The sequence below is a fragment of the Vipera ursinii genome (assembly GCF_947247035.1).
Source record: "Vipera ursinii genome assembly, chromosome: 7".
Lineage (NCBI taxonomy): Eukaryota > Metazoa > Chordata > Lepidosauria > Squamata > Viperidae > Vipera > Vipera ursinii.
In genome coordinates, this window is record NC_139521.1 from 2,236,375 (window position 1) to 2,251,374 (window position 15,000).

General features: G+C 40.2%; 1 protein-coding gene across 1 annotated transcript in view; it reads right to left on the reverse strand.

Moving 5' to 3' along the window:
- Positions 1 to 15,000, reverse strand: part of LOC310643579 (protein sel-1 homolog 3-like) — a gene marked incomplete at its 3' end in the record, with an annotated part of 15,900 nt that overhangs the window by 854 nt on the left and 46 nt on the right. The window contains exons 1-10 of the mRNA XM_083368052.1: positions 14,964 to 15,000; positions 12,303 to 12,861; positions 9,767 to 9,893; positions 8,179 to 8,300; positions 7,012 to 7,127; positions 6,365 to 6,420; positions 5,626 to 5,758; positions 4,436 to 4,565; positions 3,277 to 3,420; positions 996 to 1,207 (exon numbers count right to left, since the gene is read on the reverse strand). The exon at positions 14,964 to 15,000 is cut by the window's right edge and continues 46 nt beyond it. Of these exons, the coding sequence (XP_083224178.1) occupies positions 996 to 1,207; positions 3,277 to 3,420; positions 4,436 to 4,565; positions 5,626 to 5,758; positions 6,365 to 6,420; positions 7,012 to 7,127; positions 8,179 to 8,300; positions 9,767 to 9,893; positions 12,303 to 12,861; positions 14,964 to 15,000 (1,636 nt within the window). The remainder of the gene's footprint in view (positions 1 to 995; positions 1,208 to 3,276; positions 3,421 to 4,435; positions 4,566 to 5,625; positions 5,759 to 6,364; positions 6,421 to 7,011; positions 7,128 to 8,178; positions 8,301 to 9,766; positions 9,894 to 12,302; positions 12,862 to 14,963) is intronic.

Genomic DNA, 15,000 nt, shown 5'->3' on the forward strand with positions numbered 1-15,000 from the left:
TGCTCCAACACTGGAAGTCTTTAAGAACAGACTGGACAGCCATTTGTCTGAAATAGTATAGGGTTTCCTGCCTGAGCAGGAGGTCAGTCTAGATGACCTCAAAGGACCCTTCCTCCTCCTCCTCCTCCTTCTTATCATTATTATTATCATTTTTAGGTTAAGGTTAAGGTTCCCCCGCACATGCGTGCTAGTCGTCTCCAACTCTAGGGGCCGGTGCTCATCTCCGTTTCAAAGCCGAAGAGCCAGCGCTTGTCCAAGGATGTCTCCGTGGTCACGTGGCCGGCATGACTGGACGCCAAAGGCGCATGGAACGCTGTTACCTTCCCACCGGAGTGGTCCCTATTTTTCTACTTGCATTTTTTACGTGCTTTCGAACTGCTAGGTTTGCAGAAGCTGGGACGAGTAACAGGCGCTCACTCTGTTACGCGGCACTCGGGATTCGACCCGCCAAACTGCCGACCTTCTGATCGACAAGCTCAGCGTCCTAACCCACTGAGCCACTGCGTCCCTTTTTATCATTAATACATTGCAAATAGCAAAGAAACAATAGCAAACTCAGAAACATGGACGCAAGAGCTCAGATGCGGAGTTAAGACCTTCTGACAAGCAAAGTGACTGGGCAAGCCAGATTGACTTCACAGCCAAGTGGCTAACCACCGGGGTGACCCTCTTAATGACGGTGACAAAAATGCTCGTAAAATGGGCAAAACTCCATTAACGAATGCCTCACTTAACAGCAGAAATGTTTGGGCCTCGGTTGTGCTCATAAGCCAAGGACCACCTGTGCCTGTGCTGCAGCTATAGCTAGACTTGTAGCAAGGGCTGCTCAACCTTAAACCAACTTTAAGGTGGGTGGACTTCAACTCCCAGAATTCCTCAGCCAGCCAGATGCAAAGCACATCAGGATAGTGCTTCTGGGAGGCTGAGGAAAGCAATGGACCCCCTCAGATGTGTCTAAATCCTGGAGTAGAAATGCGAGTATCCCAACATCTTACCTGAACTGGGTCTGGAGACACACCTAGCCCAACTTCGAAGATGACACCAAGAACGTAAGAAGCTCTGGAATATCCACAACTGCTGGAATCCCTCAGGGCCAAAATGGAGGAATTGATATAAAGCAGACCATCCGCTCGTGATAGGTTTTCAGCAGCTGCCTCAAATAACCCACGTCCAATTTTGAAGGCTATCTCCTTCTTGTGTTTGGATACTAAAAGAGTAAAAATACAACACATTAGCAAGCCAGTGAGAGCTGGTTTCTACCCCTGCTTCTGCTGCTTACTTCTTGTTTTCAAAGAGTTTTATTATTTTCCTATTATTACATTTGATTAGTGCTTAATAAACACCGTGTGGTCTGGGTTAATTTGTTTGCTTACTAATGCAAATTACATTCTTAGTCTCTGCTACCCCTTTCCCCCAATAAAGGAAGAATGTTTTGAATATTGTGGGGAAAACAAATTTAAATAAGAATGCTAAACAGGATCTGCGATAAGGCTATCCAGATGGTCAGTTAGAAAAGAGGTTTTACGTCGACGTGCTTATTGTTTGCAGAAATGTTAGGAAAAAATGTCTGTATTTAATTGTTGTTTATCCAAATAGTAAGAATTGTATTAATTCAAGGTTGGCAAAAGAGAACACTTTTGGAAAAAGAGGACATCAAGCAAAGCTATTATGTGGTCTATGGAGTCATAGAAACAGATTGTTATTGTTTTTTAAATATAAAGCCAGACAACACGATGTTTACCAAATATTAAGGCGATTATGTAAAAAAAAATCTTAAAACGTATTTAAAAAATAAATTCCACGCTTGAGAATATTCTGTTATCTTCTTTCTCTTTGATCCTCAATGTAAGTCTTTCAATTTCAGCACAGTCCAATATCTTCTTGATTATCTCTTTGTCTAGTCGTGTTTCCTCCTTCTTCCAATGCTGAGCGAATACACACCTTGCTGCTGTTAGTACATGCAATGTTAAATAAATACTTTGCTTATCAGATTTTTCTGGCATTATACCTAATAAGAAAAAGTTCAGGTTTAAAATCTACGTGTTTTCCCAACATCTTTTCTAGCCAAGTGCGTATCTTGGTCCAAATTTTGGTCGCTTTAACACAGGCCCACAGATTCTAAAATGATTTATTCAGATGAAGAAGGAAGAATTGTGATGGTAGAAATATCCTTACATCAAAAGCAAACATTGTTAGCAGTAATCTACGGACCAAATAATACCCAGGAAGAATTCTATCAAAATCTCCATAGAAAAATAATAGAAACGGAGTGCCAAAATATCTGTTTAGTAGGAGACTTACGGTAAATGCGATAGTGGATGGGACTTTAGACTATAAAAGTCAGAGAACAGGAAAAACTGGAAGAAGAAGATTACCTAAGTCCTTTTTTAATAGGGTAGAAGAAATTGGAGTACAAGATATCTGGAGGGACGTTAATCCAGGAAAATTACAATGTACATTTTATTCAAACAGTCAAAAATCCTGGTCCAGAATCGATATGATTTGGATGACATCTGAGCTGAGAACAAACACGCAGGAAATTGAGATAGAACCAGGTACATGGGCAGACCACAACCCTTTAGAAGCGATGTGGAGAGGAATACAAAATAATAATAATAATAATAATAATAATAATAATAATAATAATAATAATAATAAAAATCAAGATGGACTTTGAACCAATCTATATTAAAAGAAAAAAGGGACGCGGTGGCTCAGTGGGTTAGGGCACTGAGCTTGTCGATCAGAAGGTCGGCAGTTTGGCGGGTCGAATCCCGAGTGCCGCGTAGCAGAGTGAGCGCCTGTTACTCGTCCCAGCTTCTGCCAACCTAGCAGTTCGAAAGCACGTAAAAATGCAAGTAGAAAAATAGCGACCACTCCGGTGGGAAGGTAACAGCGTTCCGTGCGCCTTTGGCGTCTAGTCATGCCGGCCACATGACCACGGAGACGTCCTTGGACAAGCGCTGGCTCTTCGGCTTTGAAACGGAGATGAGCACCGGCCCCTACAGTTGGAAACGACTAGCACGCATGTGCGGGGGAACCTTTACCTTTTATATTAAAAGAAAGAGAATTTACACGACTAGCAAAAAAAGAAATGGAGCTTTTCTTCAAAGAGGTTATTAGATATATTTTTAAACAGCTGCCACCATGTTTTCATCCTACAGGAATCTCCACAATCCATCAATCCGCTGGGTGGGTTGGTGGGCATGATTGGACCTGTTGCAAGAGTCATTGCCATGATCTTGACTAACTGCCCTATCGAAGAAGGACATTTACCTTCTGGAAAAGGGGGAATTGTGTCCTTCGTGTCTTCAAGCACACTGTGATCTCCTCTCAATCCTTTCTCCCAGCCCAAAGCAACACACGTCTGGGGGCTTCTGTATTTGTTGCTCAGTTCCAAATAAAAGTTGTCAAGAGGGCCTGAGGAAAAATTTGCCATAAAAAAAGAAGAAAATAGTTTTCTTAATAGAATGACAGAAAAACAGAATAGAATAGATTATAGACTGGACTAGATTACACTAGAATATAGAAATAGAAATAGAAATTAATAGAATAGAATAGAATAGAATAGAATAGAATAGAATAGAATAGAATATAGTATAGAATATAGGAATGAAGAATAGAATAGAATAGAATAGAATAGAATAGAATAGAATAGAATAGAATATTTATTTATTTATTTATTTATTTATTTATTTATTTATTTATTTATTTATTTATTTATTTATTTTTGGGACTTATATGCTGCCCTATCTCCCAAAGGACTCAGGGCGGCTAACAACAATAAAAAAAGAATATAGGAATGAAGAATAGAATAGAATAGAATAGAATAGAATAGAATAGAATAGAATAGAATAGAATAGAATAGAATATAGGAATGAAGAATAGAATAGAATAGAATAGAATAGAATAGAATAGAATAGAATAGAATAGAATAGAATAGAATAGAATAGAATAGAATATAGGAATGAAGAATAGAATAGAATAGAATAGAATAGAATAGAATAGAATAGAATAGAATAGATTATTTATTTATTTATTTATTTATTTATTTATTTATTTATTTATTTATTTATTTATTTATTTATGGGACTTATATGCTGCCCTATCTCCCAAAGGACTCAGGGCGGCTAACAACAATAAAAAAAGAATATAGGAATGAAGAATAGAATAGAATAGAATAGAATAGAATAGAATAGAATAGAATAGAATAGAATAGAATAGAATAGAATAGAATAGAATAGAATAGAATAGAATAGAATAGAATAGAATAGAATAGAATAGAAGCTGGAAGGGACCTTAGAGGTCTTCTAGTCCAACCCCCTGCTCAGGCAGGAGACCTTATAACATTTCAGACAAACAGTTGTCCAATCTCTCCTGGTGCCTCAAATTAGCCCGAATAAGAGTGTGATAACATCACTTGTGATTTACTTACATTGTTGATTTTCCTCAAAATATTTCGCTGAGAATCCACGCTCAGATAATCTATTCTGGATATTAGCCCGTTTCTGATAGTATATCTCAATTCTCTCTGAAATTTCTTTGTTGCCGAACGGATGAGAAAACTGAAAGGGACAAAAAAAGTATTCTATTTATTTCCCAGAGTTGGCAATTTAAGAAAATCCTACAGGAAGTCCTCTGCTTACAGCTGTTCATTAAGTGACCGTTCCAAGTTACAACGGGACTGAAAAAAGTGACTTATGGCTGTTTTTCACACTTACGGCCATTGCAGCATTCCCCCTCCGGGGTCACATGATCAAAATCCAGAGGCTCGGCAACTGGCATGTACTTGCGACGGTTGCAGCGTCCCCTGGAGTCACGTGACACCTCCCCCCTTTCGCAACCTTCCGACAAGCAAAGTCAATGGGGAAGCCAGATTCACTTAACAACCGTGTTCCTAACTTAACAGCTGCGGTGATCCATTTAACAACCGTGTCAAGAAAGGTCATAAAATGGGGGAGGGGGAAACTCACTTAACAAATGTCTCCCTTAACCACACAAACGTTGAACTCAGCTGTGTGGTGGTCAGTGCTAACTTGTCCACCGCAGTGATTCACGTCAGCAAAGTAGCAAAACCCGGAGTTACAACAGCAATGAAAAAAAAAGGCGCCGGCGATCGTCGTTCACTCGTACGACAGTCACAGCCTCCCTGAGGTCACGTGATGAAACTTCCGAGTCTTGGCAACTGACTCCTATTTATGACGCTCGCAATGTTCCCAGGTCACTAATCAACCGCAGGGCTTCCCTTAACCAAAGCGGCCAGGAATGTCATAAAACGGGGCAAAATTCACTCGACCAATGTCTCACTCGGAGCCCCTCCTTCGTGGTCGTACGTCAAGGACTAGAGGTATTCATGAAACAGATTATTTTATTAAGAGTTAAAGGGCGATGGAATTTAATATTTTATTCTTGTTTGCCTAGTTTAGATTATGTTTGTTTGTATTTTTATACCCTGTATTTAGCTCTGGGAAGTCGGGGGGAGGGGGGAGGGGAGGGGAGAGTTGGGGAGAATGGAGGGGTTTTGTATTCAAAAATGTACTGTAAAACTTTTCAATAAAAAAAAAGAAGTATTCATCAAACAGAGAGTGGTCTTCCTCTCCACATTTCCATCCTTCACGCACTCACCTTTTCAGTCTCTAGGCTGTTCAGACGGTGGTATCTCGCTGATCCAAAATATCCTTTGATTCCCAGCACGTAGCCACTTCCCCCCAAAACCAAGTACCCATCGGTGTCATTGTGGTAGAAATCTTGCTGAAAACTAGAATAAAGGAAGACAAATCGGCATTTTAAATTTCCAATCTTAAAACGACGGCAACGTGAAAAGGAGAAGTCCCATCCGTCCGGGGTTGCAGCTACAGAAACTGCAAGATCGCACAATTACACGTCGGAAGCTCCTCTGTAAGCGAAAACGTCTGCCAGCCCCTGATCTGTGCACGCTGCAATGACACGGTGTCACGGTTTTGCCGCTCGATCCTCAATTTACAAAGGCGTGTTTAGCGACGAACTGTGACTTATAACCGTTTCTTGGCTCCGTTGCACAATCGTGACTGGTATCTGATTTTCTGGACCACAACCTGTGGCTGAGATCAGAGGTCCCCAACCTTTTGGGCACCCGGGACCAGTTCCGTGGAGAGAGGTTTTTCCGCGGAATGGAAGGGGTGTGGTTTTGTGTGTTGCCTGCATCTCTTGGATGGGGCTTTGCTTGTTTGTGCGGACCGGTTGGTGGCATGCCGCGGCCCGGTACCGGTCCACGGACCGGTGGGTTGGGGACCTCTGGCTTAGATGGAGACTTCCTAAGCCTTGAAGGTCTTAACAGATGTTTATTTATTCCCAGCAACCATAGGAATAGAGAAGTTGGTCTTACTTAAAAATCTGATGATGAAAGACACTCATATTCTTCCCCACAATGGTGATGTCGATCTGAAAGAAAAAGTGAAATGTTAGTTCTGAAAATTATGACCCTTTTTTTGCACGTATGACCGTTGCAGCTTCCCTGGGGTCGCGTGATTTACATTCAGATGATTGGGAACGGACTCATATTTATGAGGTACATGCAAGGTTGGGAGAAAGAGAGAGAGAGAAAGAGACAGACAGAGACAGAGAGACAGTAAAAGAGAGAAAGGGAGCGAGAGAGAAAGAAAAAGACACACAGAGAGAGACAAAAACAGAGAGACAGAGGAAGAGAGAGACAGAGAGAGAGAGAGAGAAAGAGAAAGAGAGAATGAGACAGACAGAGAAAGAAAGAGTGAGAGACAGAAAGAAAAAGACAGAAAGAGACAGAGAGAGACACAGAAAGAGACACAGAGAAAGACAGTCAGAGACAGAAAGAAAGAGAGAATGAGAGAGACAGAGAGAGAAAGACAGAGAAAGAGAGAAAAAAAGAGAAAGAGACAGAGAAAGAAAGAGAGAAAAAAAAGAGAAAGAGACACAGAGAGAAAGACACAGAGAGAAAGAGACAGAATGAGAAAGAGACAGACAGACAGAGAGAGAGACAGAGAGAGAGAGACATACCTCTTGTCCATGAATGGAGAGATCAAGTCGGAACCACTGCTTTAGAGGAAGGCAGAACGTGGTCTTCCCTGCTAGGTCCCCTCCTTTGACCAGGTGCATTTGGATGTGAAGATCACCTGAAATGGGGTCCCCGACCTACTTATTAATTTATCTATTTCTTTCTTTGTATATTTATTTATTTATTTAGAAATTGAGACTCTAGAAAGAGTCCAGAGAAGAGCAACAAAGATAATTGGGGGACTGGAGGCTAAAACATATAAGGAACGGTTGTTGGAATTGGGTATGTCTAGTTTAATGAAGAGAAGGACGAGAGGGGACATGATAGCAGTCTTCCAATATCTCAGGGGCTGCCCCAAAGAAGAGGGAGTCAAGCTATTCTCCAAAGTGCCTGAAGGCAGGACAAGAAGCAACGGATGGAAACTAACCAAGGAGAGAAGCAACCTGGAACTGAGGAGAAATTTCCTTAAAGTGAGAACAATTAACCTGTGGAACAACCTGCCTCCAGAAGTGGTGAATGCTCCAACACTGGGAGTTTTTAAGAAGAGACTGGATGGCCATTTCTCTGAAATGGCAGAGGGTTTCCTGCCTGAGCAGGGGGGTTGGACTAGATGACCTCCAGGGTCCCTTCCAACTACTTCTTCTTCTTCCTCCTCTTCTTCTTCTTCTTCTTCTTCTTCTTCTTCTTCTTCTTCTTCTTATTATTATTATTATTATTATTATTATTATTATTATTAATAATAATAATAATAATAATAATAATAATAATAATAATAATAATAATAATAATAATAATAATAATTTTCTAGCTCAGGACAACTCAAGGCGACTTATACAGGACATAAAAATGCAATGTAAAATAAAAATAATAAAAATAATTACCCCCTCACACACAGACACACACACACACACACACACACACACACACACACACACACACACCATCCCCGGCGACCATCCACACTCAAATCAGTCATTTGATGGGCTCCGTCCAGCTCCGGGTCCCCCAGGCCCTCTGGCAGAACCTCGTCTTCAGGGCCATCTGAAAAAATGTCCGAGCGAAGACCGGTCTAATTTCCAGAGGGATGACGTTCCCGAGGGAAGGAGCCACCACGGAGAAGTCCCTGCTTCTGGTTTCCTGCCAGGCGGATCTCTTTTTCTTCCTCTTACCTTTGTTGGTGAGAAATAGAGCAGGGGTGCCGTACATTTCTCCCGAATCGATGAAGTACAGGATGCCACAGAGCGAGCTCTCACAATAGCGCAGTAAATAAAGCCAGACAGAGAAAGTAAAGCTGGAGAAGCACAAAACACGTTGGTGAGAAACAGCTTACTGACTCCTGAAACGATCTGAATAGAATCCAGACAATTCAACAAAACATTGAGGGACGCTGCCCTCCACCTGGCCCACTTCTCAGCCTGGAAATTGTTGTGCTTTCTTCAAAGGATAACAACAACAATAAGAATAAGGAGGAGGAGGAAGGGACCTTGGAGGTCATCTAGTCCAACCTCCTGCTCAGGCAGGAAACCCTATACCATTTCAGAGAAACTGTTGTGATTCAGGGTCAGCCTGTGGGTTCGGCAGTTGGGTCGGACGACTCAGAGGAGGAGGAGGGGGGTGTTGAAGATCTTGCTGATGAGAGCCCTCAGCCAGGCCCCTCCCACTTGGTCACCACGGAGACCCAGCTGTGTGAGCCTGACAGCGTGGATGAAGATGACCCACAGCTGGCCCTGTTCAAGGACGCCCGACGCAGGAGGCAGTCAATTAGGAGTAGACAGAGGAAGGCAATGGGGCTTCTCGGAAGGAGGCAGAGAGAAGCCACGCCCTGAACTCTATATAAGGGGAATGTGTGGGGAGGGCTGGTTTGCTGAAGGCAACCGCTCGGATAGTTCATGTTTCTTAAAGCTCCTGTTTCTTGGTTTGTCTTGTTCCGTTTGTTTTTGTTGCAATAAATTTGGCAGGCGTAATTCCAGCCTCTTGCCTTCTTGTAAAAGGGGTTGTCCTGCCTTTTCTGCAGGGCCGGTAGCAGGCTGGTACAGAACAGAAACGGCTCCTACAAAGAAGAGGGAGTCAAGCTATTCTCCAAAGCACCTGAAGGCAGGCCAAGAAGCAACGGGTGGAAACTAACCAAGGAGAGAAGCAACTTAGAACTAAGGGGAAAAAAAATTCCTGACACTTAGAACCATTAATTAGAAGTTGCAGGTGCTCCAACACTGGAGGTTTTTTTTTTTAAAGAAAAGATTGGACAATCATTTGTCCGAAATGGTATAGGTTCTCCTGCTTGAACAGGGGGTTGGACTAGAAGACCTCCAAGGTCCCTTCCAACTCTTTTTTTTTCCTGAAATGGATTACTATTGCTATTACCGAAATACATTACTGTTACTATTTACTATTTCATGAGATGGAATTAATGTTTCCAGAAAAGCAATCAAGTTTCTGACTGTATAAATTTTGTCCCTTCCACGACTATCTCTGCCTTTGCAAGAAGCCCCCCCCAAAAGGTAAGCACTTAAGGAAAAAATAATAATAATAAAGAGCTTCACTATTGCCACTTAAGTTTGAAACCTTGAGAGAAGTTTAATCAAGTTGGCTAATCGGATTTGCCTGAATGTCACAGGATAAACAAATGGACAGCCTATGCGCATTACAGAAAATAATAATAACAATAACAATAACAACAACAAGAAGAAGAACAACAACAATAATAACAATAACAATAATAATAATAATAATAAATCTTCATTGCTAGAGATTGCTTACGTTGGATAATTCATATGATGCTTCCGGATGGCTTCAAGTTCGCTGTTTTTAAATTTCTGAAATTTCTTTACGACTCCTGTCGCCTCTCCGCCGGAGGCATACGGAAAGGTGAGGATCTCCACCAGGGCTGTAAAAACAAGTCCGTTCTTTTAATACAGTCAAGGGAATTGCAAAGGGTCTGTTTATAAATTAGAATAAATTAGAATAGAATAGAATAGAATAGAATAGAATAGAATAGAATAGAAAATATAAAATATAATATAAAATTCTTCATTCCTATATTAATTCTATTATTCTATTCTATTCTATTCTATTCTATTCTATTCTATTCTATTCTATTTCTATTCTATTCTTCATTCCTATATTCTATTCTATTCTATTCTTCATTCCTATATTTATTCTATTCTATTCTATTCTATTCTATTCTATTCTATTCTATTCTATTCTATTCTATTCTATTCTATTTTATTCTACTCTATTCTTCATTCCTATATTTATTCTATTCTATTCTATTCTATTCTATTCTATTCTATTCTATTCTATTCTATTTCTATTCTATTCTTCATTCCTATATTCTATTCTATTCTATTCTTCATTCCTATATTCATTCTATTCTATTCTATTCTATTCTATTCTATTCTATTCTATTCTATTCTATTCTATTCTATTCTATTCTATTCTATTCTATTTTATTCTACTCTATTCTTCATTCCTATATTTATTCTATTCTATTCTATTCTATTCTATTCTATTCTATTCTATTCTATTCTATTCTATTCTATTCTATTCTATTCTATTCTATTCTATTCTATTCGATGGGTTTTTGCACAAGAAACTCTCCACCATTGTTTAGCGAACATTCTCACGCAGTTCTTTGATAAACAGGACGGCTGTTAAGTGAATCGAGGCGTCGTTAAGCAAAACCAGCTTGACTTGGCTTGGTCCGAAGCTGGCGGGAAAGGTTGCAGATGGTGACCACATGACCCTGGGCTGGTGCAGCTGTCATAAATACAAGCCAGTTACCAAGCGCAAGCATTTATAGGGGATTTAGCAAGCAAAATTGTTTCCATTCCTCTATGTACAAGAACTACCACCCAAAGCTGCTTTTTCAGGAGGCCACTGGACTTTCCTGTTTTTCTTTGAAGATGTTTCGCTTCTCGTCTAAGAAGGTTTTTCAGCTCTGACCGGATGGTGGGGAAGGGAAGGACTTATAAACCTCCGAGTGGCTTCAAGGATTCTCTTAAAGGAGGCAAATGGCCAGCTGTCTGCAAGGAATATAAATCCTTCCATTGTCCACCATTTGGTCAGAGCTGAAGAAGCTTCTTGGTTGAGAAGCGAAACGTCTTCAAAGAAAAACCAGAAAGTTCAGTTGCCTCTTGAAAAAAGCGCTTTTGGGACAACCTGGATGACTAAGAATCTCCATAGATACTAGCTAACTTCAACACAACAATAGATATTATACCCACTTAAAGGCCAAAGAAAGCCAGTTAAGAATAGAATAGAATAGAATAGAATAGAATAGAATAGAATAGAATAGAATAGAATAGAATAGAATAGAATAGAATAGAATAGAATAGAATAGAATAGAATAGAATAGAATAGAATAGAATAGAATAGAAAATATAAAATGGAATAAATTAATAGAATAGAATAGAATAGAATAGAATAAAGTAGAATAGAATAGAATAGAATAGAATAGAATAGAATAGAATAGAATAGAATAGAATAGAATAGAATAGAATAGAATAGAATAGAATAGAAAATATAAAATGGAATAAATTAGAATAGAATAGAATAGAATAGAATAGAATAGAATAGAATAGAATAGAATAGAATAGAATAGAATAGAATAGAATAGAAAATAGAAAATGGAATAAATTAGAATAGAATAGAATAGAAAATAGAAAATGGAATAAATTAGAATAATAGAATAGAATAGAATAGAATAGAATAGAATAGAATAGAATAGAATAGAATAGAATAGAAAATAGAAAATGGAATAAATTAGAATAGAATAGAATAGAATAGAATAGAATAGAATAGAATAGAATAGAATAGAAAATATGGAATGGAATAAATAGAATAGAAAATATGGAATAGAATAGAATAGAATAGAATAGAATAGAATAGAATAGAATAGAATAGAGAAATGAAGAATAGAATAGAATAGAATAGAATAGAATAGAATAGAATAGAATAGAGTAGAGTAGAGTAGAGTAGAGTAGAGTAGAGTAGAGTAGAGTAGAGTAGAGTAGAGTAGAGTAGAATAGAATAGAATAGAATAGAATAGAATAGAATAGAATAGAATAGAATAGAAAAAATGGAATGGAATAGAATTAGAGTAGAGTAGAATAGTTGGAAGGGACCTTGGAGGTCTTCTAGTCCAACCCCCTGCTTAGGGGGCTTGGACTGAGACCCCTGCCAAGGGTCTCAGATGACAGAACGTTTCTTCACGCTAAACGATTGAGGTCTACATTCAGTAGTTGCAAACCTCACAATGTGGTTTGCCAGTGAGAAGAAACCCGTGTCTCCCTACCGTTCTCGCGAGGACATTGGGGTTTCCTGCTCGCTCGGAGCTTCCACGTTTGCTCCACGCTCCAGGTCAAGCAAACTTTATGCTCCTTGTACGGACGTTTGAAAGGGGGAACCGGGTCCAAAAAGCTGTAAGCCCGTGCAATTGCGCGCCAGTAGCTTCCTGCTTCTGGAGAAGGGTGGACCGTGGCCTCTTTCGGAGTAATCCAGGCATAGAGGATGACCCAGTGTACATTTACCGACTGCTTGATCAGATAGTCTTCTCTGAAGACCATACTACTGGGGAACCTCAAGCTGACCGTTCGGTTCTTCCAAGTCGGACCCCCGTCCCATTGTTTCTTGTACACCGAGACGGTCTTCCTGAAGTCCAAGGAGGCTACAGCTTCCAAGGTGACGGTGCACGGCTTCGAGCAGAAATGGGCCACCGAAAGGGCAGTGCGACTCCTCAACCTCTTGTCCCGAACATCCAGGCGAATAAAATCCTCAGAAATTGACTTGTGCCGAGACTCGGGGGCGATTGGCGTGGTCAGCAAGGTCTCCCTCCCGAAGGACTGCCCGCTTTCCTAAGGAAGAAAGAGAAGGGAATGTTGGACCTTGCCTTAACGCTCCAGACCTGCTAAGGCAGGAGTTGATTTTTTTTTTAATGATCTCTATAGAAAGCATTCTCCCTCGGACCCGTTCGCCACCTTTTCGGCCTTTCGAAGTCACAACGGCATGGGGGAAAAAGGGCTTATGAGCAGTTTTCATACTTAGGGCTGTTGCGGTATCCCCGGGGTCACATGATCAAAATTCAGAGAATGGAATAGAATAGAATAGAATAGAATAGAATAGAATAGAATAGAATAGAATAGAATAGAATAGAATAGAATAGAATACAATACAATACAATACAATACAATACAATACAATACAATACAATACAATAATGAAGAATAGAATAGAATAGAATAATGAAGAATAGACTACACTACAATACAATACAATACAATAATGAAGAAGAGAAGAAAAGAGAAGAAAATATAGAATAGAATAGAATAGAATAGAATAGAATAGAATAGAATAGAATAGAATAGAATAGAATAGAATAGAATAGAATAGAATAGAATAGAAGAATTAATAGAATAAGAAATAGGATAGAATAGAATTATGAGATGGGATAGAGTAGAGTAGAGTACAGTAGAATAGAATAGAACAGAGTAGAATAGAATAGAATAGAATAGAATAGAATACAATACAATACAATACAATACAATACAATACAATACAATACAATACAATACAATAATGAAGAATAGAATAGAATAATGAAGAATAGACTACACTACAATACAATACAATACAATAATGAAGAAGAGAAGAAAAGAGAAGAAAATATAGAATAGAATAGAATAGAATAGAATAGAATAAAGAATAGAATAGAATAAAGAATAGAATAATGAAGAATAGAATAGACTAGACTAGACTACAATAGAATAATGAAGAATAAAATAGAATAATGAAGAAGAGAAGAGAATAAAGAATAGAATAGAATAACAAATAAAATACAATAATGAATAATAGAATAGAATAATGAATAGAATAGAATAGAATAATGAAGAATAAAATAGAATAATGAAGAAGTGAAGAAAAGAGAATGAAGACTAGACTAGACTAGATTAAAAATATTTCAATAAAACTGTACACCCACAAAGTGAAACGAAATGAAGATAAAACGTTAAGAAATAAATTGCAGTAAAGTAAAATGAAGTAAAAGACTGGGCCTGGAAACAGCACCCCCATCACCTCGTTAACTAATGAATAGCTAATTATATGAATAATTAATAGGACTAATTACTAGGGGAAGGACATGGATTCTGCAGGCAGAATTCACCAGAATGAGAAATGAGTCGGGGAGCAAATAGGTTGAAAAAGAGAAAAAGAGAAACAAGCAAAAAGAGAGCAACAGAACTGGAAGGGACCGCGGAGGTCATCTAGTCCAACCCCCTGCTCAACCAGCAGCCCCTACGCCATTCCAGACAAGTGTGTCCCCCCCCAACACACACACAATTCCTGAAGGCAACCCTTCCCCTGGGAACTCAGGGGGAACCCTGGGGCAAAGGAAAGGGACAACGTGGACAACAATTAACCCGTGGAAGAGAAGAAGTTGCCTTCAGACGTTACGGGCGCTTCAATCCTTCCAGGTTTTTAAGCAGAGGCCGGGCAGCCACTTGTCTGAAATGGTGCAGCCTCTCCCGCTTGAGCTGGGGGGGGGGGGAGGGCTGGACTAGAAGACCTCCGAGGTCCCTTAGGGCTCCTATTCCGGCCGCTTGATTGCGGTGCCCATCTGAGCTTGGGTCAGCCCGCCCAGCTTCGCGGATCCGCGTTCACACGACTCGCGAAGTCAAGCGTTTCAGGCGGGGCGGCTGACCGGCCCGGCGCCAACCCTAACCCTAACCCAGCGTTTCCCAACCTTAGGAACTTGAAGATGCGTGGACTTCAACTCCCAGAATTCCCCAGCCAGCATAGCTGGCTGGGGAATTCTGGGAGTTGAAGTCCACGCATCTTCAAGTTCCTATAAGGTTGGGAAACGCTGCCCTAACCCTCCGGGCTTCGGACCGCGCCTGCAGCGAAGACGCGGGTTCGGCCGACGCGGGACAGCGGGTCGTGGGAACGGTCAGGGACTCACGCAGAGCAGCAGGCAGAGGCCGAGGAGGGATCCGGCG